Consider the following 26,359-nt stretch of genomic DNA (forward strand, 5'->3'; position numbering starts at 1 on the left):
TATCCTGTATTAGTTGCTTATAGAATCCTATACTGTATTAGTTGCTAATTTCTTCTATACTCATTTAATTGATATTATGTTTTCTTATTGCCCCAACACTCACATATATAGATTATAAATGGTTGACCTCTTTCTCTTCTCTTTCGCCTATTTCTCTTCGTTCTTTTCTTGACCTTCATCTCCGGCAATCTAAACTCTGATTCACCTCCCTCTCTAACCTCCATTTCTAATGGCATGTTGATAGTTCTGCTCTGCCCCTTCTATGATTCTGTTTTCCAAAAGCATTTATTTGAACCCTATCTTCCTATCACCAGAACAGAGCAATCTTCCCGGTGTCCCTCAAGCATGTTGATAGTTCTGCTCTGCCTCATTTCAGCTTATTTTCTCCAGGAAGTGTCGCTTTTGTTTAATCGGAAAATTTGACTGCAAATAGAAGAGAAGGTTAATGGTTAGCTTCAACAAGTGAAGGAGCTACAAATTGGCTAGGAAGATTCTTATGGAGCTTCAACAAGTGAAGGAGCTGAAAGTTCAGAATTGTTTGTCGAGGTAATTCCTCGAAATTTAGAAGAAATTAGTCTTATGTCATGTATTTTGCATTCCATTAAGGACTGATCTAAAATAATCCCTGTCAATTTGGTTCCTTGTTTGCACCTCCTAAGCTCCACCAACATCTACTCGAAACCAAAGGTAGTGCTAATATTGGATGGTTGTGTATATGGAGTCTTTGAGTGGAACCAAATTAACAATGTCAGATCTGCCATTAATAGAGTCTAAAATTTATGTATCTGAAAACGTTAGTTCTAACATTGCACGGTTTTGTTCTCTCCCAATCATGGTAATAAAAAGTTTTGTGCTTAACCCTTTATTTATCTATTTGTTTGTCAGCTAAATATTGAAATTTGATTTTTTTTTTTTTTTGAAGATTCTATCCGTAGACAGGAAAACTCTCTTATCCATTGTTAAGCATCAAATGTTTGACTCTTTAGGCGTAGAGTTTAAATAATGTATAATTTATATAACATCATTAGATATGATTAATGTTACCATTTATATATAGTTTTTTCATGTACTGTTAACTTCATGGGCCTTATAACAACTCTATTTCTAGTTTAGAAAGATTGTAGATCTTGACTTCAAATTTGAGTCGAAATCCACGCAGAATAAGCGACCCATTTGAGTCGTACTGAAGTTTTCTCTTTATATACATCATGTACTTCCTGCTTGATCCTCCTCCTAAGCTAATCTTGTCAGTGTATATGTGTATTTAACATGCAGACTTAGTAGGTGCCTGTAATTTGCTTGAATAATTCCAAATGCTGAGAATGGTATTTATTTGGTCATGTCATTTACTGGTAGGCTGTCGACCAAGTTCTATTGGAAAATTTCATCACCTTAGACTGATGGAAAAGATAATGATTTGCAGTAAAAGGACTTCGAAGATACGTCTTTCATTAGTTTGGACTCAATGCAGCGGGCAAATTCTACCCTTGAGGATTTTGTAAGTGAATTAAATAATCATGCAGCATGTTTTAAACTATGAAATTGAATGTTCAATATTCCTTTTCATTTCTTTTTGCCTTTGAAATTTCTACGAAGTTATGGTTTTGTGGTAGCTCTTGACTTGTTAGTTGATGGTTCCTTTTGCTGTCCAATCTGTGCAGCAACACTATGATAAAAAAAAGTAGAGTCCCGCTATCATCAGAGCAGGAAAAATGGCTGCAAAAATATATGCTGGAGGAACATTTACCATATCCTTGAGCATAGTCCAATGATGTAAAGATGCAGACTCCCATGGAAGAGGGCTAAAGAGCCTTTTAGGAACACCAGAGGGAACTTTGCCTGGTACACTAAATGAAAGTGCTGTCCACACAATAACCATTAAAGGAACTCCATAGTCTGCAATGAAACTCCTAAAAAACCGTGTGGATAGTGGAACATAAATGTTCAGTAACAATTTAATTAGGTTGAAATTCACTTGATTAAGTTTGATTGATATACAAACCTGTGCCATACCACCATGATCTTGCCTTTCTGCTCTTTAAGGCAGTATAAATAAGGCCAAAGGTGAATATTATACCCAATAATGCATTTGTGTAAAGCCACTCAAATTGATACTTGTCTAGCTTTGAATCTTTAGATATGGGTACTTTAAACTCACTCACAATTCCCTGTAGTCATTTGAATTGTTAAATTTTAGCTAAATTGATCAAAATTGCTTCCTCAAGCAGGAATTAAGCATGACAAGTAACTAGAATCGTGTCGGATCGTTTGCATTTTGAATAATAGATAATCAGGAGAAGAAAATCACATCTAATTATGTTATTCTAAGTATAATGAAATGCTGTTGTTGACAGGTTTATCAGCATATGGAGATTTACAAGGAATCTAGCGTCTGCTTGGTTCTCTTTCTTTTTGGTGCTGTAGTTGCTATAATATGGTCTGTAAGTCATATGATCTCAGAATTAAGGTTCTCTTCTTGATTTTCCCTCAGACTTGTTCTGCTCAGATTTTATTTAGTTGGCCTGTACTTATATGATCTGAGATGTTAAGGTCTTCTGTCTCAATTATTCAATCTCCCAAACATTTATTCTGTGGGCTTTAACGGAACAAAATTTCCTTTTTACTGGAGTTTAAGTTCCATAATGGTCTTTACTGAATTCCACTAATTATGTGCCATTCACTTGCTGCTGCAATCCCTACCTTTGTCATATGATGATTTTCATGTTTTTGAATCCTAGTGAGAAACTTGGTGGAATTAATTGTTTTTGGGAAAAAGACCATTTGCAGCATTAGAATCTTTCATATTTCTCGAGACAAAAGACCATTGTCAATAAGTAATTAATCATGTCCAATTTTGCATTTCAAATACTTCCTGTTCTTACTTCATCTCCATTTTGTCTTTATGTTTCATATGTTCCTCACATTATTCTTATGACATCAATAAATTTTGTTTAATGTCATTCACGAATATTCTCTAATTAAGTTTACTTCCTTGTGAATGTTTGAAGTTTGTTGGTGACCTTGCACTTTTCGTTGTCTACTGTGTAGTATTCTAATTTGTTGTGCTCATCTAAAGTTCATTTTATTATATTTCCATTTTAGTTTGTCAAAATGATCGGTTTCTGTTCTAATATCCATTCTGTTTCTGTTTGGTCCTCATATTAGTTTCTAATTTCTTGTGCATATGCTAAGTTAAGATTGATTATTTGTGTATTCAAAATCTAATTAGCTTAACATTTTGGTTCAATTGATTTCATAACATTGTAATATTCATACTTAATCGAATATAATATTTCGATCTATATAAAAAACATGATTTCAATTACAGGTTGCAGTATATCTAGGAAATGTCCTGACATTATATATGTCCAAGCCATAAGGCTTCATTTTCAACCGAATTTGGTGCGATTTAAGATATTTTAATTTATTTGAGATTTGAAATATATCTAATTTATAGCAGCTCCCTTCAATCCAAATAAATCACTATAAATATTAATAATGAGAGATTTTTAATCATTATAAATATTTCTAATGAGTGGAGTTTTTAATCATTATAAATACTTTTAATAAGCATATTTGTAATCATTATAAATACCTTTAATGAATGCATTTTTAATCATTATGCATGGTTTTTAATAAGGGTAACTATCCACTCATTGTAAGTTAATAATGAGCGAAATTATTCCGCTCATTAATACTTTTAGTAAGAAGGGCTTCCTCAAGGGGAAAACTCCGCTCATTAAAGGTCTTTAATGAGTGGAATTAGACTTTTAATGATGGGATTTCCTATCATTAAATCTCCTTTTTCTTGTAGTGGATTGATCCAAAGAATCTTGTCATTTGGCGCTTGATCTATCCAAAATTTTATCATTTAGCCACTGAACTATCCCAATTTGTGAAATTTCAATCCAATTTGGATGGAAACTTAATAGAATTATTGACATATGATGATATTTTGATAACTAGTTGATAAATTTTAGTTTAGAGATTTGTTTTCTTGTTTTAAGCTCATTAATTATTTGGGTAAATCAACTTTAAAACGTACGACATGTCAAGCTCATATATCAAAATATCACCACATATTATAAAGAAATAATTTTATCAAGACTTCATCATAATTAAGTAGAATTTCATCAATTTGAATAGTTTATGATCAAAATGTGATCAAATAATAAATTAGTTGTCAAATATTAAAATTTTAAATAAATCAGAATCTAAATAACATTTTATACCAAATTACAAATTGTAATTTATAAGTGCATTTCGTCTTGTAATTAAAAAAAATAAAAAAATTAAAAATAACTACAACAACAAAATAATAGTTTATACATTGTTTCCAAATATGAAAAAAAGTTCAGAAAAAAATCAGTATAGGTGTTGTCAAAAGAAAGAAAAAAAATGAATCAACAAATATTGATCCAAGGAATCATCAAAATTGAGTGAAATTTCATCAATTTAAATAGTTTATGGTCTAAATATGACCAAATAATAAATTAGTGGCCAAATATTAAAATTTTAAATAAATCAGAGTCTAAATAACATTTTGCATCAAATTACAAATTGTAATTCATAAGTGAATTTCATCTTGTAATTTATAAAAAAAATAAAAAATAACTATAATAACAAAGTAATAATTTATACATTTGTGTTGTCAAAAGAAAAAAATTAAGAGAAAATCTGAACAAAACAATGCTAATCCTGAATTGAACTCTCATCATCTTGTAATTTATAAAAAAAATAAAAAATAACTATAATAACAAAGTAATAATTTATACATTTGTGTTGTCAAAAGAAAAAAGAAAAAAAGAAAAAAATTAAAAGAAAATGTGAACAAAAAAAATGCTAATCCTGAGAATTGAACTTTCACCCTTGTTTTTTTAAATAAATCAGAGTCTAAATAACATTTTGCATCAAATTACAAATTGTAATTCATAAGTGAATTTCATCTTGTAATTTATAAAAAAAAATAAAAAAATAAAAAATAATCATAATAATAAAGTAATAATTTATACATTTGTGTTGTCAAAAGAAAAAAATTAAGAGAAAATCTGAACAAAAAATGCTAATCCTCGGAATTGAACTCTCATCATCTTGTAATTTATAAAAAAAAATAAAAAAATAAAAAATAACTATAATAACAAAGTAATAGTTTATACATTTGTGTTGTCAAAAGAAAAAAGAAAAAAAGAAAAAAATTAAAAGAAAATGTGAACAAAAAAATGTTAATCTTGGAAATTGAACTCTCACCCTTGTAAACAAATTCATTGTGTCTTTACCATTCAAGCTAACACTACTTTTTGTTATATATTTAAATCTATATTCCTTTTAACTATACATTTTTTAATAATTATCAAATTTTGAAAAAATTCTGATCGGAGGCCCTAGGCCGCCGCCTAGGCGGCCTCCCCCTGGAGCCGGCCCTGGACTCCCAAACAAAGGCTAATTGATTACAATCCATAATAATAAATTTATGCAAACAAACTATGCCCTTTTTTATTAACACAAATCAAGTTATTTTATAACATAAATGATAGTTTTTTTCTTCCACAAATAACCACATATTATTAAAAGGTTCAGACCCGGATGCACACATTTTTTTAATGTCACTCTTGATGGTCAAAAACAACAAACTTCAAACCATAGAAACTATTCCCATCAACTCGGAGAAATCTCTAGCAGCAGAACCACTAGGCAGAGCAGCCATTGAAACAACCTTTTTAAGTTGCTGAACATTTTCTCTCATCTTCTTCCCTTCTCCATTATCACTCCGAAAGAATAGCTCTAAATTCTTTAACAGCCCATTCTTGGTAATGACTCCATCTTCAACATTCACACCTATTCCCCACCCAACCTCCACCATTCGAGAAATCGTCATTTGATCAGCAAAAATCGGCCGGCAAATCATTGGTACACCATAAACAATGCTCTCACACACCGAGTTATACCCGCCATGGCTTATATGCACACCTACTGAATCATGAGCTAAGACTATAGTTTGTGGTGTCCATGGCACGATTTTTCCTTGCTTGCTTGTTTTTTCAACGAACCCATTTGGTAATTTTTCTTTCAAATTATCGCTAAGAGACCATAAAAATGGAATCTTGCTAAATTCAAGAGCTTCAGCTACTGCTTTCATCTCTTTCTCGGATAATGCTGCCACAGTTCCAAAAGCAATATATGCTACTGATTTAGATGGTTGCCTGTCTAGCCACGACAGGCAACCCGTCTCATCTGAATCCGAATCTGAATCTGAAGACGTCCAAAGAAAACCCAAATTCAAGTACTGCTTGAATATGGATTTCAGATTATTATTTAACGGCTCAGGAATCATTTCTTCGAAACAAATTATAGCAACAGCAGTAGCTTTTGGAAGCTCTTCTCCAAATTGACATAGTTGTTTTGAAAATGTTGATTCTTCCTTTCCAACGACGCCAAGCACCTCACCTGGTAAATCTTTCACACGCAACATAGATAAACCAGGAACAAAATCCACATTTTGATCTTTACCTATGTTTTCAGCTGCGCATTTTTTGCGAATAATTTCAGTGTAGAAGTGAGCAGAAAGGGAAATAGGGGAGGATGTCCAAAGGGCAATCCAAGGAACACCATACTTGTTTGCTAACTCACCCGAAAACGTCAAGAAAGCAGCACTTATAATACAAGTGATCTTGATTCCGGTTTCTGCAACAACCGTTTCAACTCTTTTTGTTAGAATTTCAGGAGCAGCATTCAAGAAAAGATCGATTTGTTTAACAGAACTCCCAGTGAAAAGGTCGTCTTCCACATTGTAAATGTGGATATTAGATGGCAAGTGAAGATCGGAAAGCAAGGAATCGTTGCAATTTTTAGTGTTGAAGAAAGAAAAAAGAATTTCCGGAGCTGAATTTGACATTTTTAGCAAAAGATTCATGAGGTTTTTAGGGTGGCTGGCAAATGGGAAAGCAAGAACTGCAACATGTTTCTGATTGGTTTTAATTGGCATGTTTAAGATCAGATTGCAAGGAGATATTGAAAGTGAAGTGTTTGAGTTGATTTTGTTGAGATTACGATGGATTGAATTTATAGGGAGTACAGGTGCTGAAGTTTGTTGATTAGAACTTATTTGACTGGGAGATTGCATGTTTCTTCAACCACCGAGCAAACAACGATTTATGGGAGTTGGCATGTGAGTATGGGAGTCACCATTAATTCTTCAATTAATTCATATATCACTTGCCTATTTAATGCCTTGCACACCTCAAATATAAAAAAAAAAAAAAAAATACAAAAATAAATCACGTGGTTTAATAAACTCACAACACGTAGTTTAAAATTTGCAAACAGAGAACTCTATTTTATGAATTTCCCACTAAAAAGATATCTAGGTTAAATTTTTGGATCAAACAATATTTTTGGTTTAGTTAATTTACAAAGTTAATTTTTGAATTTTTTATAATTTGCGACATATGTCTATTTAATTGATCCAAAGCGCTTCTTTTTTGAGTAAATAGTCACGACAAAAATTTTTGAGGGATCTACTAATTTTTGTGAATGAATAATTGAGTTTGTAAACTGCAAAAAGCAAATACCACCGTTTGCAAACTTTTAAACCACGTGGATTATCTTTGCAATTCGTCCAAACCATGAGGTTTATTTTTATACATAAAAAAATAACAGAGTTTAATTCGATGTTGTTAAGGGAGTTCGGAGACGTGAAATTCCAATTATTTTGTAAGGAGTGCTCAAATAGTAAGTTAATTATTTTGTAAGGAGAAGTAAAATTAATGAATGGTTTTTTAGGCTATATTCGGTCGCCAACAAATATTACCGAAGAAAATGTATCATGTGTTTGTTTGTTTAAGAAAATAAGTCAACAAAAGATATCATATTAGTCGATAATATATAAAGAAAACGAGAAAAATGTTTCACTCTTTTTAAATGAGTAAAACCTTTTCCTAACCATTTTCTTTAGTCTTAACTCCCTTATCTACTTCTTTTTTTTCATGTTCGAGCCAACTATAATCCATATAATAAACATGTTGTGTAGGAAGTAAATCGGCTTGACCCGCTTAACTAATTTAACAATTTGTGAAAAAATGAAAAAGCAAAAATGTGAGAAATGGTAAAAAAAACGTGGAAAAGAAAAAACATAAAAAAACATTAAAAGGATAAAAAGAACTAAAAAGAAAATAAATGTGAAAATATTAAAAACACGAAAAAGGAAAAACATGAAAAACAGTAAAACACACACACACAAAAAAACAAAACAAATAGTAAAAGATTACTAAGCTTGAAAGGTATATCCTCCAAAACTTTCTACAAATTTGTTTGGAATGTTTCATGTTGAGATATAATAATGATTTTGCATAAACAAGGTCTCTCAACTTATTTGAAACTAATTATCCACCATTCTTGTTAGAGCAAGAAGCTATAAAAAGGCTTTAGTACTTCTTCACCTGGAGAATTTTTCGAACTAAAACATAAATTGGTCATTTTTTACTTTTATATAGCCCAAATCTGTACGTAAAAATTGGTTCCGAACTATTTACCAATTTTTTTTATACAGCCACGTGTAAATTTAGCCCCCCAACCCATCAATGTTGTACCTACCACTGTACAAATTATATTTAACCGGACCAGATACATGGGTGTTTCACAGTCTGATTGGTTGGACTGACCAGTTTGGTCCGGTTTATAAACATTGCAGAACACTTGCAAACCAATGTAAAATTTGTCAAGTTAATATATTTCATGAAACAGATGAAAATATTAGTTTATCCTAAATAATTGTTGGATTTTTTTTTTCTTACAAATTTCCTTATCTTATAAGCTAAGACGTACACCCCATGGGACATAGTATAATTTCTCCCATTGCTCTATGAAATACCCCGTTTGGTTAGAACATTAATGATCCATGGTAACTTGAAGTTAAGACACATCTCGTGTTGGACTGTATAAAGAATCAATCTTTGTCATTTGGGTTACAATCCAACCTAATCCAACCCAACCCAATAAAAAGAATAATACATGGTTTATATGTTAAAACCAACTCAATCTATTAAATGCTCAATTTGAATAAATTAGATTGGATTGGTTGTTAATTCAGATATGATCCATCTGAATCTACGTCTCATCATAGTCAACAAGTGTTGTAGCTCGAACTCAGAAAATAGGAACAGACCGAACAAAATTAAATGGGCAGAGTCGCGGACAATGTCGCTTTCTTTAAGACGTTCGCGGAACTGCCGGAATTTAGCAAACAGTATGAACTCCGGTCGCCTCCAGGATAAAACAACCCTCTTAAATACGATTTTCGTATTGCACCGTACGAAAATCGTTCTGTATACACTCTCTGTTTAACTTGCTCAGTTTTCGAAAAGATAAAGAATGAATGAAAAGTAAATTGTGTTTGAAGGCAGTCTCTGATCACCTATTTATACAAGAAAAAAGAGCTGTTGAGCACACCAACCCAACCCGGCCCGGCCCGGCCCGGTTCGGGTCGGTCGGACGGACGGCGCGCGCGCGCGCGTGTGGTGGTCAACCAAAGAGATAGGTCCTCACCCTTTCACAAAAGTGGGTACCTCTTGGGGCACACCCCAAGCATGTGAGGACCTTCCTTATAAACATCTCCACCAAGTGCTTTGAAAGCAATTGTGGGATGTTTTTCACTTGAAAAAACTTAAAGACACATGCATGGGCCAATTTCATAAATTATAAATGGGCCAAGCCCAACAATCCCCCACTAGAATTTTTGAAATCGTTTTACTGAGCAGTTACATAAGGTCAGACATAAGCAGAGGTATCTTTCGATTTGAACCTTTGCGTAGTGAGTATAGTTCAGATTTTACTAGAGTGACTCGTAGTCTTGAACTCTATCTCTGACGTATATCACGCCATAACCTTTTCAGAGTGTAGTTCTAGTAGCCCGTGCGTTGATGGCCTTGCGCGTCTATCCCGGTTTAATGAATGCTCTAGAGTTTTGCCCTAAACTCATAGGAAGCGGCCTCACTTCCACATTCATATAGGTGAGTCTATCAAAAGTACTCATGTAGCTATGTACTTCACTCCAAATTGAGTATAGACTTCATTAAGAGTTTCTATTATCTCAACCTCAAATCGCTTCAGGATATTCATGCTTCTAATTGCATGATCTGACTCATATTACAACACAACTTGTTATTACCCTTTGAACCTATTTCTTGGGATCTCCAGTCTATAGGTTGGGTTACCATTGTGTGTAACTCATCATTGTAGGGGCATAAGTCCCATACTCTTTTCCGTATTATGGAATTTCTCTCTAGCTAATCCTTTCGTCAAAGGATCGGCTAAATTCTCTGCTGAGCGTGTGTGATCCACTCTAACAGCTCCTTTAGTGAGTAGCTCTCTCACAGTGCTGTGCTTACGACGTATCTGTCGTTTCTTATCGTTGTAATAATGACTCTCACTACAAGAATTCAAGCTTGTTGCGACAATTTAATTTGTCAAAATAAGTTATATTTTTGTCATAAGAAACTTCTTGTTACAAAGTGTTTTGTCACCATCCTAGTCACAATAAGCCCGTCTTAATAAGTTTTTAGTGACAAAATTGTATTACCTCATAATTAGTTTTTAATTATTGTTACAACTATAATTTGTCATTAATCTAGCTATTATGACAAAATTTAAATAACCGTGAAATATGATTTATTGTGACTACATAATGTACTAAGAAAAATGTTACATACACACCCCATACGCAAATGCTCATTGGGCTTGCAGCTTGTACAACATAGGCGCAACCCGCTAAATCATTTATATTAATCTCGGACACACCTCCACATACAAATGCTCATTGGGCTTGCAGCATGTACAACATGTGCCCAACCCGCCATGTGTTTTTAATTCTACAAATTTATGAGGTTGCCAAGACTCGAACCCTCGACCGTTTGGTCCAAGCAACTCTAATACCATGTCATGGAACCGTTTGAACTAAAAGCTCAAGATGATTAAGGCTTAATCGTATATCCTATATTAATCTCTGACACATTCTAATCCCCAAATAAATATGAAAATTTGTAATTTGATTTCCGAAAAAATAGATTAGTCTAATTTGATAAATATTACTGTCATAATTTGGTTTTGTTTTTTCATTTTTTTACTAATTGTAATTTTGTCATAATAAGTACATTAATTGCGAAAACAGTTATTTTATCGTATGAATATTTCGTTACATCTTTATATATTTATGACAAAAATGACGTGACAATTTGTTTTTATCATAATACGTATTAAGTTCTACTTTCTTGTGATAAATATTTCAACAAAATATTTTTTTCTCATGATTTCTTTTGGTTTTTTTACCTTTTCTTACTAATTATTATTTGATCACAATAAGTACATTAGTTGTGATAAAAAAATTATTTTTACGTATGAATTTTTGTCACAATCTTATGTATTTATGACAAAAATGTGTGACAATTTTTTTTTGTCATAATATTGATTGACTAGTGCTTTATTGTGATAAATATTTGGACGAAACATTATTTTGTCATAATTTTATTTGGAATTTTCACATTTTTTTACTAATTATTTTTTTGTCACAATTACATTAATTGTGACAAAAATTATTTTGTCAGACGAATTTTCGTCACAATATTAGATATTTGTTGTAGTGTCTGAACCTTAGCAATAGCCGCGGTACTATCACAGTGGATCAATACAGCTGGAATCGGTTTTTCCCATAGGGGAATCTCAGCTAACAGACTTCTCAACCAACCTGCTTCTTCACTAGCCACAGCTAGTGCAATCAGTTCTGATTCCATGGTTGATTGAGCTAGAATAGTTTGTTTCTTAGACTTCCATGAAACAGCACCACCAGCTATATTGAAAATATAGCCACTAGTAGCCTTGGAATCATCTGATAAGGTATTCCAGTCAGCATCACTGTATCCTTCAAGGACTGCTGGAAACCTTTGATAATGTAATCCAAGTTTCATGGTTCTTTTAAGGCATCTCATGACCCTTTCTATAGCATTCCAATGCTCCACACTAGGTCTACTAGTAAATCTGCATGGCAGTCCTACGACATACGCGATGTCGGGTCTAGTACAATCAGTGGCATAACGAAGACTGCCAATTATGCTAGCATACTCTGATTGTCTTACACTGTCTCCAGTGTTCTTAAAAAGTTTTATACTAGGGTCATAAGGTGTACATGCAGGTTTACAGTCAAAGTAGTTATATTTCTTTAGTATCTTCTCAACGTAGTGAGATTGATCTAAAGAAATTCCAGTTTCAGACCTAGTTATCTTTATGCCAAGAATGACGTTCGCTTCTCCTAGATCTTTCATGTCAAAGTTCTCACACAACATTGACTTAACAGCATTTACAACATGAATATTAGATCCAAAAATAAGCAAGTCATCGACATATAGGCATATAATGGTGCAAAGACCATTTTCATATTTATAGTAGATACACTTATCACTTTCATTCACCTTATAGCCATTTGAAATAATCAAGTTGTCAAATTTTGCATGCCATTGCTTAGGTGCTTGTTTTAGCCCATATAAAGACTTATCTAACTTACATACCTTATGGGCTTGACCAAAGACTACAAAGCCCTCAGGTTGATCCATATAAACCTCTTCTTCTAGTTCACCATTCTAAAACGCAGTTTTAACATCCATTTGGTGCACTACTAGTTTGTGCACAGAAGCAATAGCAATCAAAACACGTATGGACGTAATCCTAGTGATAGGTGAATAAGTATCAAAGAAATCAACATTTTCTCTTTGTCTAAAGCCTTTAGCTACAAGGCGAGCCTTAAACTTATCTACTGAACCATCAGGTTTCAGTTTCTTCTTAAGGATCCATTTACAACCTATTGGTTTACAACCTGGTGGTAAGTCTACTAAGTGCCAAGTTTGGTTCGACTCAAGTGAGTCCATTTCATCATTAATGGCTTCTTGCCATAAATCAGCATCTAATGAGGTTAAGGCTTCTTGTATAGTAAGTGGATCCTCTTCTACTGTGAAAGCGTAAAAGTCAGAACTAAAGTCTTTAGATACTCTAGGTCTCTTACTTCTCCTAGGTTCAGATTCCTCAATCTCTTTTTGTACTATAGGTCTAGTAGCAGGTATGCTACTAGATGATGCACCCCCACTATTTCTCAACTTAAAAGGAAATCTATCTTCATAAAAGTCAGCATCGTTCGACTCCAATATGACTTTTGCATTCAAATCATAGAACCTATATGCTTTGCTATTCACAGCATATCCAATAAACACACATTCATAAGCCCTACTAGCAAGTTTGACTCTCTTAGGGTCAGGAATCCTAACATAAGCCAAACAACCCCAAGTTCTAAAATATGATAGACTAGGTGTTTTATTTTTCAAGATCTCATAAGGGGAGATTTTGCTCCTTGATTTAGGGACCCTATTTAGCACATAGCAAACAGTCAAAAGGATTTCTCCCCACCAATGTGAGGCGGCACCTGAACTAAGCATAATAGCTACTACAGATTCGGTAAGTGTCATATTTTTCCTTTCAGCCTTTCCGTTCATTTCTGGTGAATAAGGTGCTGTGGTTTCATGTATAATACCATGTGTTTTATAGAAATCAATAAACAGGCTAGAACCATATTCTGTGCCTCTATCGCTACGAAGTCTCTTGACTTTCCTATTGTATTGATTTTCTATTTCAACTATGAACAACTTAAACATGTCAAACGCTTCACTTTTATTTTTCATAAGATAAACAAAAGTAAAGTCAGAACAATCATCTATAAAGGTTATAAAGTATCGTTTGTCATTTCTAGTCAACTTTCCATCTAATTCACATATATCTGAATGAATTAAATCTAGAGGTTCAGAATCCCTAACAACAGATTTATGAGGTGTTTTGTGATTTTTGCCTGACTACAATAATCACATTTAAGAAATTCATTCAGATTCAATTTTGGAATTAATCCTAAGTTACTCATATTTTTAATGATACGCTTATTAACATGACAAAAACGAGCATGCCAAACATTAAAAGTACATAAGGAGTAAACAGAAGCATTCACTTTATTAATCTCAACATTCAACTTAAACATGCCTTCAGTAGCATAACCTTTTCCTACAAATACATTGTTTTTAGTCAAAGTAAATAAATCTGCTCCTATAGTCTGAGTAAAACCAGCCTTGTTGAGTAGATAGCCCGAAACCAAATTTTTTCTCATTTCTGGAGTATGCATCACATCCTTCAAAGTTAAGGTTTTTCCAGATGTGAAGTTCAATTCCACACTACCAATTCCAGCAACAATAGTGGTATGGGAATCACCCAATACACTTTCTTATCTTCGGTCACAGCACTGTATGTTTTGAACATACTTCTATCATAGCAGACATGGCGAGAAGCACCAGTGTCTACCCACCACCCATCTGATCCACCTATGAGGTTGATCTCAGAAATCATAGCAACAAAATTATGTTGCTCTTCAGTCAGGTTAACACTAGGAGTAGTGTTTGGCCTGTTCCTGCACTTACGTGCCATATGACCTGGTTTCCCACAGTTAAAGCATAGGAAAGCAGCATCATTTCTAGGTGGTTGTTGTTGTGGCCTATTTTGGTTCCTTTGAAGGTTCCAATTCAAATTAACTCGAGTGTTGCGGTTTTGGATTGGTTTGCGGTTCTGATTCTTAAAATTCTTTTGAGTGGGTTTCAGAACCGCAGTGGACCTTTTAGTGCTATTAGAAACAATAAGCACTTCCTCTTTTAAATCTTGTTTTCGAGCTTCCTCCTCAATTCGGAGGCGAGTAATCAAACTTTCCATCGAAAATTCTTTTGTTTTGTGCCTCAAAATATTTTTAAAATCTTTCCACGAAGGAGGCAATTTGTCAATTATGACAGCAACTTGAAATTGATCGTTTAAAGGCATACCTTCTGAAATAATTTCATGTGCTATCTTCTGTAATTCATGAGATTGAATTTCCACTGACTTGTCATCAGTCATCTGGAATTTGAGGTAGCGACTTACAGCGTATTTTTTCGATTCGGCCTCCTCAGTGTCATACTTCCTCTGCAGAGCTTCCCAAATTTCTTTTGCTGTTTTTTCTTCAGCAGTGTAGTAATCATACAGATCGTCAGTCAGTCCATTGAGTACATAATTTTTGCACAGAAAATCATTTTTTGTCCATCTCTCAGCAGCACGAACAGCAGCACGAACATCTGCCTCGTCACCATCTTCAGGAACAATTGGTTTTTCCGAAGTCAGAACAGAAGCTACCTTCTTTGTTGTAAGGTAGAACATCATCTTCTATCTCCATCTTCGGAAATGAGCTCCTTCAAACCGGAATGGTTTGTTAATCTCAGCAATCCCATTTGATTGTTCGGTAGCCATCAGCAGTAATTGAATCGTCTTAAAATTGTTGTAGCTCAAACTTAGAAAATAGGAACAGACCGAACAAAATTAAATGGGCAGAGTCGCGGACAATGTCGCTTTCTTTAAGACGTTCGCGGAACTGCCGGAATTTAGCAAACAGTATGAACTCCGGTCGCCTCCAGGATAAAACAGCCCCCTTAAATACGATTTTCGTATTGCACCGTACGAAAATCGTTCTGTATACACTCTCTGTTTAACTTGCTCAGTTTTCGAAAAGATAAAGAATGAATGAAAAGTAAATTGTGTTTGAAGGCAGTCTCTGATCACCTATTTATAGAAGAAAAAAGAGTTGTTGAGAGCTCTGATTTCATGGAGAAGGTGAAGGAGGAAAATCAGGAAGACTGGGTTGGTGAAGACACGTTCAGAGCAAAGTAGGCGTTGTGAATAACGTTCACAAAGACTGAATCAAAATGTAAATAATTAAATAAAAAATTATTTCTGAAATTAAAAATAATAATAAATAATATTATTAATAATAATAATTTTTAATAAAAAATTAATCATTTTACACCACACCAACCCGGCCCGGCCCGGCCCGATCGGACGGCGCGCGCGCGTGTGTGGTGGTCAACCAAAGAGATAGGTCCTCACCCTTTCACAAAAGTGGGTACCCCTTGGGGCACACCCCAAGCATGTGAGGACCTTCCTTATAAACATCTCCACCAAGTGCTTTGAAAGCAATGTGGGATGTTTTTCACTTGAAAAAACTTAAAGACACATGCATGGGCCAATTTCATAAATTATAAATGGGCCAAGCCCAACAACAAGTAAAGTATCAATATAAAATGATACAAGAAACATGTGTGACTAGTCCTTGTTCCGGCATCAGAATTTTACAAGACTATGGGCACGACCAGAAGATTGTTGAACTTGAACTGATCTAGAACTTAAACCCACATAAAAGGCTAATCAGTCAAGCTTAGAACTTAAACCCACACAAAAGGCTATACATGATATAATAAAAATAGTTGGTATTAGAGTCTTACTTCTTTCATGACCTTCCAGCACAAATCCAGAGTTGCATATATTCCCTCCGCTTCTTTGTAACGACCCGGTTCGGAGTGGGTGGCACCGGGATAGAAGGCCTGAGCAAGGAGCGGCCCTAAGGGATAACGATGGGGGCAGGAATGAACTGAATCCCACATCGAAAATGGAGAGGGAGTGATTGGGGCTTATTAGTAAGATGTGAATCCAATACATGCAGACGCGTTTTAAAGCCGTGAGGCCCAATGTGTTGGAATTGGGCCAGAGCGGACAATATCTACATGGTATTGGACCAGGATGTTACATTCTTCCTCTTCACTTATAACTACATGCTTCTATGTAAACAATGTCACCTAATCAAAATTATACAATCATCCATTGAATTGAAGAAAAAACAGACCAAAATCAATTGAATGTGGTATGTAAATTCACCTCACGTCTACGGATTCTTGGGCCTTTCCCAAATTCTCCAACTCTAGCACACAATAGAACCACTTCTCAAAGATGGCTATGATTTTTAACTGCATTTGAGGGAGGGGGGACAAAACTCTATGTAAATTTTTTTTAAGACAAAATAGCATTAATTGAAAAAATATATTTTAATACAGAATTGCTATTCGATACAAATGTCTTAAAAAAAACTTCTAATGCTAAGTAGATCGGCGATTACGAGGTGGCAATTGACATCTACGATCTGTCATAACTTGAAAACGATCTGCTGCCTCTACCTATACTGTTTCTTTCTAGCGTTAAGGTGCAAAAATTGTGCAATTTTACCCCTAACGTCTAAAATTGTGCAATTCTACCCCTAATGTTTGTAGCCAAGAGCAATTTTAACCCTAACGTTGATAAATTGGATTAATTTCAGACACTATTATAAAATATTTTTTTCTTTATTTTGCACCAATTGCATATTAATTTGTTCTAAAAAAAATGATATAATGTTTTTTTTTGTAATTTAATAATAAAATTGCAGATTAATATTTATAAATTCGGTAAATTTTTTGAATTTTTTTTGTCTAATTCGTACAAAAGACAGTATATTTTTAATATTTTTTTCTTATTTTTTCACGTCCCAACATATGTTTGTGATTTGTTACTGTAAAATAACGCATGTGTGAAGTGTAGATGACAAGATTCATGACCGAGAAGACAGTTTGATGAATTATTTCTCAAATTGACCCAATTTATCAACATTAGGGATAAAATTGTTCTTGGCTTCCAACATTAGGGAATTGCACCATTTTAGACGTTGGGGGTATTTCTGCACCTTAACCCTTCTTTTTATATCAAAAACCCATAAGGCAAACATGCTTCTTTACCGATTCTGTCAACTGTAACCATACCAACTTCTCAATTACCACTCACTCATATGAAAAACTGAAATAAAAAGCTCCATTTGTTAATTACCAACATGAGAGAACTAGCTCCGCTTATATCATTTCAACAAAATAACATGAGTCAAGCTAAAAAAAAAATTCAGTTCAAAATAAGCACAATCACCTGGAAGTCTGGTGAAAGCTGATTAGTTTCATCTTCAAAAACACGCGACGAATGAAATTGAGTGACTAATAAACTCATGTCGTGTTAGCGACACAAATTCTCTCCCTCCACTCTGTCATATCCACTACCATATTTTCCGTAATCCCCAATAAACTCATATCACTCTCGATCACCCTCTTTCAAGTTTGGTTAGGTCGTCCCCTACCTCTCATTCCTACATCCCTTTGCCACTCTTCAGTCCTCCTAACCGGCACATCAAGCGCTTTTCGACTTACATGGTCAAACTACCTTAGTCGGTTTTCCCTCATTTTATTCTCAATAGATGTAACCCCTACTTTTATCCTAATTATTTCATTACTCACCCGATCCTTTTTCGTATGACCACACATCCATCTCAACATATGCATTTCCGCCACCGACATATTATGAATGTGACAGTGTTTTACTGCCCAACATTCCGTACCATATAACAATACTGGTCTAATTATCGCGCGGTAGAATTTTCTCTTCAATCTATTAGGCATGTCAGATCACAAAGAAACCCGTATCACTCTTCCACTTCGACCAACCAGATTTAATTCTATGAGCAACATCTCCATCTACTTCTCCATCCGTTTGGATAATAGACCCTAAATACCGGAAGCAATCCGAGGCCTGAACAACTCTCCCATCTAGGGTGATTGTCCCTGCCTCCCTACTCCTGTTGATGCTAAACTTACACTCCAAATATTCTGTCTTACTTCAACTCAACTTAAAGCATCTTGAGTGACTTGTATATTTAGCATAAATACCAACGATCATAGATATAATACAACATAAATTTAGATGGCTAAATATGCAATTTAGGACATGGATATTGTCAATTTGTTCGATCATGAACTCTAACCCTTCTTTGGAATAAATTCCATGCAAGAAAATAATAGGATTTCCTTACTAGAATTCAACTTAGTTAATTTACAAAATCATTTTCTATGTTTAGAAAACATTTTTAGTATAAAGGAACTCAATTGTTAATTGAGCAAATGTGTCCTTCAGAAACTACTCTATATTTAATTCTCACAAAATAGTTTTTTCCATGATCTCCAATCACATAACAAGCTATTCTTAAATACGAGACTATTCCATTCTCTTAATTTTTTTCTTCCAAACATGAAAAATAGTGGTACTAAATATAGTTTCAATAAGATTAATTAAGCGCAATTAGGGAGCCTAAGTAAATAAAAGTGAATAACTTAGCCTAGCCTTCCATTGTTATTCTGGTAACTGGGTTTGGGTCAAGGATTCTGCTGATAATGTCTGCCAAGATGACTTAAAGCACTTAAAAAATTAGAAACAAACCCATCTATTAAGGATCAAAAGCATAGCAGTTGAAATTAAGCCTAAACTCAGATTTTATTAAATAAAAAAACTTATATGCTCTTCTTTATGAGCATATGTTACATCCAAGTTCCCACTCTCCTGTAAATCAAAGAAACCTGCAGTATCTCCCAGTAAATATCAATTGTCTGTATAAAATCCAGGATGAGCCCAAGCTCTTCTGTATCTCTCATTCTTACTCCTTAGCCTCTATCTCTCATTCTTACTCCTTAGCCTCTATCTCTCTATCTACATAGCATTAAAATGCACAAGACTAGTCATAATTACAGATTAGGGGGGTTCGAGGCTGGGATTATAAGGATCGTATAAGGCCAGAGTGAAATCAAAAACTCGTGTGAATTAATCGAGTTGGTTCCTGATAGACTAGGAACTGAATTGAATCTGGTCGCATGGAAGAGAACTAGGCATATGAAATTTGAAAAGAGAGACAATATAAACTTAGATTCAACGTCGTCATGACCAGAGGTACAGAAGGATCTCTTAGGAGTGGAAGAAGTTGTGGAGCCTCCGCAAAGAGCATTCCGAAGACTATATTGCGTCAACTATATCACCATTTTTGCAGCTTTCTAAACTCTTCGTGATGGCAAGGTAGAGAGCCGCTGGATTTGAGAGAAGCAGCGAGATACTCATCTATGGGAGTTGAAAGTAGGAAATGGGAAGCATGGAGAAGATGAAGATTTGGAAAAACACGGTACAAGAGGAGTCGACAGTAAAATGAAGAAGAGGTGTGAGAGAGAGAATGATATGCAATGGGCCGGTTAGGGATAGAGGATAGTTTTTAAGTGGGCTGGGTTTGACAACATGCTTTTTATGTAAATATCATAATGAACTACAAAATTATAATTAAATCATATCATCAGACTCCATTCTCAATATATCATTTTTTTTCTATATATACCAAATAAAATATGATTTTACACCTAATTCATAAATCTCAAACTCATGACAATATACTCTATAATTTATAAACTTTGATCTTTATAAATAATGATTTTATTAGTTTGACATAATTGCAAGTAATTTTTCAAAGGTGAATTTCAATGTAAATTTCCCTTTGACAAAAGCTTAGCCCAAATTTGAAAAAAATATAACCTCAAAAGTAAAATAGTGTATTTTATAGATTCATTTAAATAAAGTATTGCTACAATAGTGTTGGTAAAGACCAGTTTTTTTTTATAGTGAATATCAATTTCTAAAAAATCAAAAAACCAAATTAAAAAAAACAATTAAAAAAGAGAAAAAAAGCACAACGATCTCCAAAAAATGAAACGCATGCCGACAACAATCTCAAATCTCAAAAAAATCAAATGATAAGGATGAAGGGAGAACTAGAGACAAATGAACCTACATTTTGGGTTAAGAGAACGGAATGCTAAGAGAAAGAGAGTCAATTAATACGCTGGGCTTATTTTTAGTCGAGTCCATGAGACATTTTATGAAAGTGTTGGTAACTGTTGTTAAAGCCTACTTCTTTTTTTTTTTTGTAGTGTTATAATTTGTTTGCTAGCTTGGATTGAGATTACAATCCCAAAAAATAAATTATATATGTCATTACTCCAGAGGAAATTAACAACAAAAGATTTTTGTCAGTAAAATTTAAATTTGTTACAGTACAAAATCCGTCGTAAAGAACTATTTTTTTTTTGTAGTGTTCCTTCTCTGTTCTGGCTTTTTCTTGTTCCATTTTAGTTGGTTTTTTCTGAATTTCTCTTCCTACATTGTATGCAATCTAACAATGCAATTCAAAGTAATTTATTACTCATTAAAATCTTTGATTATCTAGATTTCTCTTGCAAGTTTGTTCTTCACGAAATTTTTTCATAGCTAAAGCAGTTTTTATTTAACAAACTAGTTTTCCATATTTTCTAGTGATAGTTTGGGTTTGTGTTGATTCCTTACTCAAACAATCAAATGATTAATGCATTTTGGAAGAGATTCTTTTGACACATATAGTGCTAATTTTTAACATAATTAGGCTTCCTTTCATTACTACCACCACCAATTTGAACGCACATTTGGGAGAAAGAAATTCCAATATGAATTTTGAATTGAATGCAAATTCCAATTTGGTATTGATTACGAACTAACATGTTTCTGGCGCTTTTAGGACATATGAGAAAAGGAAAAACGAGTTTGGTGTTGAGATTTGTGAACCAGCATCAATCAAATTGATGTTCTATTCTATTGCAGGATACTTTTTATCTAATTAATTTGGTTATGGTGCTGTTAGCAAACAAATGTGATCTTTGATTCAAAAAGAGAGGTGCAGAATCAGGTATTCCATCTATTAAGTCATTTTGTTCTGGTATCAGTAGTTTGACAGAAGATAACTGAACTGATATAAGTAAAATAACTTGTAATTATACATTAAAATATGATCTATCTAGATTTTGAGCATTTAGGTTACATGATTGATATTTTTCTGTTGAAAATTCATAAATTCATCTCTTACTTATTTTGGTTTTCTAATACATTGCAATTATAATTTCATGAATAGAAATTTTTGCTTGTCAATTTTGACTCTATGTTGACTAGCCTCTGATACCAGTTGTTGGGCCCGCGAGTTCACCAACAGCTCCACCACTAGTATGATATTATCGGCTTTGGACCAAGCCGGCGCGAATTTGTTTTTGAGCTCCTTCCCAGAAGGCCCGATACTAATGTAGTTGGTGAACTTCTTTATAAACTATGTAACTTCCTTATATCTTTCCGATATGGGACTTGAGATGTATACCCAATAAAAATTAAGATATGAAAATGGTAATATGAAAGGATAGTGAACAAATCCAAGTTCTAAAAACATAGAAGAAAGAAGAGAAACTTACCATTCATAATCAAGATGGAAGTAAAACTTTTTAGGGTTTTAATATGAATTGAATCAATTTTTTAATAAGGTTGCAGTTTAGGCCAGTACTCTAGAAAAAGATGAAGAAAAATACGAGTAATTAATTATTATTATTTTCTTTTGAAAAGTTATTTTTAAATTTTAAAAGTATTAATTTCCCGTTTATTCTACGGATATGCACATGGTTATAGAAGTAGTTTAAATTAATATATATATATATATAATAGTTTTTTTTGGATTAAAGAAGACGGTTTAAGCCCAATAGAGAAAGAAAAAGCAGGAAGAGAAGATGGTCAAAACTAAATTTAACTAGAAATAATATAAAAAGAAATATAACTTCCTACTTATCCGATAGTTGTTATATGATTCTTATTTATTATTTCTTCCAAAACCTTAAAAGGAATCAAACCATAGAAATTATTCCCGTCAACTTGTTGAAATCTTTAGCAGCAGCACAACCCGGTAGGGCAGCCATTAGAACAACCTTTTTGAGTTGATGAACATTTTCTCTCATCTTCTTGACTTTTCCATCATCATCGTCTTGGAAGAACATTTCTAAAATCTTTAACAACCCAATTTTAGTAATAACTCCATCTTCAACCGTAACACCTATTTCCCATCCAACCTCCACCATTCGAGCCATGGTCATATGATCTCCGAAAACCGGTCGACAAATCATCGGTACACCGTAAACAATGCTCTCACATACCGAGTTAAACCCCGCATGGCTTATAAAAATAGCTACTGAATCATGAGCTAAAACCAAGGTTTGCGGTGTCCATGCCACTATTTTTCCTTGTTTGCTTGTTCTTTCAACAAACCCGTTTGGTAATTTTTCTTTTAAGTTTTCCTTAAGAGACCATAGAAATGGAATCTTGCTAAATTCAAGAGCTTCAGCTAATGCTTTCAGCTCTTTCTCTGGTAACGTTGCCTTAGTTCCGAAAGCGATATATGCTACTGATTTAGATGGTTGCTTGTCTAGCCAGGACAGGCAACCTGTGGCATCAGAATCTGATTCTGGTAGCTGTGGCGGCGGTGGCAGAGTCATTGAAATGAAACCTAAATTTAAGTAATTAATGAATTTGGATTTCAGATCATTATTTATGACCTCCGGAACCAGTTCTTCAAAGCAATTTATAATAACAGCATTAGCTTTTGCAAGCTTTTCTCCAATCTGAGATAGTTCTTTTGAAAAAGCTGATTCTTTTTCACCGACGGCAAGAACCTCAGCCGGTAAATCTTTTACACGTAATATAGATAAACCAGGAACAAAATCCAATAGTTCATCTTTACCTGTTAGGAAATGAGAATCGTGTTATGTGAATTAATTTCAACAATTGAAAAGAAAAATAGAAATATGCAAAACAAAAAATTTATGTGTTTTTTTATTGAAACGACCTAATCTCAATTGTTTATTTTGCTCTCTTACTTCTTTTTACATGTATAGTTATTAAAAGATGGGTAAGCAACACTAATTACTATTTAATTTTTTCATTTACTAGCAGGGTCACTTAAGTGCAAAATCTAATATAAAAGTCACATTTTACTATTTACTAACATAAAAGTAACTCAAAAAATGATATTTTGAGCAACTTTAATTCTTGAATTTTAAGGTTTCGATGTTATTTAAATGTTGTTTAGTTATGAAAGAAAAAACTCGAAACTATTTATTTCAAAATTCAAAGTGTTGTTTTGAACAATTTTAATTCTTCAACTTTTTCATTTTGAAGTCGTCAACGATAATTTTGAAGTGTTTAATTTCATAAAGGTCCATAATCTTAGTAAATGATAAAATTAAGTGACCGTAATGTCATTAAGACAAATTTGAGTAGTCATGCTGTAATTTTGCCTTTAAATGATCATGTTTTTAGAAATTATACTAGACATCTTATGCACCACGTCATTCACACATCTTAATATGATAGAACTTCTACATTGGACTGGTAGAATGCATATAACCAAGGAAAAAAAGAATCATGCTATCTCATTGAGAGATGATTGGTGTAAGGAAAGAAAATACACAATTGTCACATTTCTATTGGCAATATCAAATGGACCGGGACCATAGTAGAATTTCTCCTTAATATATGATCACATATCTTATACTTTAATGTCTAGGTTTTATAATTAGGTTTTAGGGTTTATATTCCATGGTATATATAACATGCTACTTTATAACATGCTAAATTCAATTTAAAATTACCTATATTTTGAGTGGCACATTTATTGCGAATAAGTTGAGTATAGAAGTGAGCAGAGAGAGAAGTAGGAAAAGCCACCCAAAGAGCAACCCAAGAAGCATCAAACTTGTCTGCTATCTCACCGGAAAACGTCAAGAAAGCATCACTTATAATACAACTTATCTTCATTCCCGTTTCTGCAACCACCGTTTCAATTCTTCTCGTTAATATTTCAGGAGCAGCTTTCAAGAAAAGATTTACTTGCTCATGAGGTTTCCCAGTGAACTGGTAACCCATCGGAACACCGTCTTCGACGTCGTAAATCTTGATATTAGACGGCAACTGAAGATCATCGGAATAAGAAGAAAGCAAAGATTCATTGGACTTTTGAGTGCTGAAAAAAGAAAAAAGAATGTGTGGGGCTGAATTTGATAGTTTAAGCAATAAATCCATCATAGTTTTGGGGTGGCTGCTTGATGGGAAAGCAAGAACTGCAACATGTTTACTGGTGTTAATTGACATGTTTTATCAGAAATATATTTTGTTGAAATTATAATTAATAAGGATTGAATTTATAGGAATTAATAGTGTTGTCATTTGTTGGGTAGTGAGAGATTGGATATTTATTTATTCAACCACCAAACTTTTTATGGGAGTTGGCCCGTGCGCGAGTGAGGTACTCACCATTTTATTAAAAACAGTTAAGGTACAAAATAGGTAGTATAAGTTAAACGGTACTATTGTAAAGGAACGTGACGCGTAATTCATATTACTACAATAAGTTATATCAATTGTACGTGAAGAGAGAAATCAGAACTTAACAGAGAAATATGTATAACGTGTCACGTTCCATTATCGAGGTCTAAATTGGTATATTTTTTAAACGTTAACTTTATGTTAGTTCTATTTTATATGTGAAGCTTAAGTTGATATTTCTCCAAAAATTATAGGGTTGTTTTAGTATCTTATCCCTTAAAAATATAAAAAGGCTTAATCTATAGCACAAAATTTTAACTGTAAGCTCCAAAAGATCTCATAGTTAAACAATCTTATTCAAATAACATTCTATTTCTTAATATAATTTGTTGGTTGCAAACACTTTGAGACACATTCTGTTAGGTGTAAAAATAAAATGAAAAATAAATAAATAATTAGAAACTTTTAAAAGTTTATGGAAGCAGTTAAAGTTTTTGGGTTCTTGTTAAATACAATTGGATAAAAATAGAATGTTATCGAATGTAATTGGATAAGAATAAAGAGTTATATAATGAAATCAATTAGCTATATGTTAGTTCATCTCTTTTCCAAACAGAGAGTAACAAATACAAAATTCGGTAGCCATAAATATCCCAATTTGAGGAACTCATAATGTGAAAAGACCAGAGGAATCCTGGGAGAGAAGGCTGAGAAGAGCACAGAGAAAAGACGGAGGAGTGGTGAGGGAGAAGTTTGAGAAAAGGGCAGAGAGAAGATGGACGAGCGTGATCTTAAACCTTTTGATATTTTAGGCTGAGGAAGCCGCCTAACAGACAGGAATCATATTACCTTTTGATGTCTGGTAATGATAACTAGAGGGTTTTGAGTTGTGATGAGCCAACAAATGAGTAACATAATTTTAATGGGTCTTGTTACTTAACTAATTCATTTAGTTTAAGTAAATAGTTGTAAAATATAAAATTGAAGTAAATAAATAGATATTTTATAGTGACACTTTTTAAAAGTACCAATGAAAACGTACCCGACTAAATTCCTACTAAAATTCTCGATAAATAATTATATATTTATAATTATAGTATAATATATCATATAATATTCTGTTGTTATATATATATGAATGTTCATATCATATTATTACAATGTAGTTTGTTGCATTTATTGCTGTATCTGCAACAATTATAGGTTCATTCTTTTCCTACGTGTCAATCATTTATATTCCTCAATTATAAATCATGAACATGTATAGTCTTTTTTTTTTTAACAAATGAACATGTATAGTCTAAGTCATTAACTAACATTCTTTCTTTTCTTATGGTCATTAACTAACATTCTACTCGCATGATATGTGTTTCTTAGATTTACTGTT

The 26,359-nt window shown here is 33.4% G+C and overlaps 1 protein-coding gene across 1 annotated transcript; it reads right to left on the bottom strand.

The window, feature by feature from the left end:
• Positions 1–22,399: 22,399 nt before the first annotated feature.
• LOC136227646 (kaempferol 3-O-beta-D-galactosyltransferase-like) lies at positions 22,400–24,804 on the bottom strand. The gene is made up of 2 exons (XM_066016364.1): positions 24,300–24,804; positions 22,400–23,389 (listed from the first exon to the last, which is right to left on the bottom strand). Exons 1-2 carry the CDS (start codon positions 24,796–24,798, stop codon positions 22,500–22,502), a joined length of 1,389 nt encoding a protein of 462 aa, XP_065872436.1. The 5' UTR covers positions 24,799–24,804; the 3' UTR covers positions 22,400–22,499.
• Between the last annotated feature and the right edge of the window lie 1,555 nt (positions 24,805–26,359).

This window comes from Euphorbia lathyris, chromosome 4, assembly GCF_963576675.1.
Source record: "Euphorbia lathyris chromosome 4, ddEupLath1.1, whole genome shotgun sequence".
In the NCBI taxonomy this organism is placed as follows: Eukaryota; Viridiplantae; Streptophyta; class Magnoliopsida; order Malpighiales; family Euphorbiaceae; genus Euphorbia; species Euphorbia lathyris.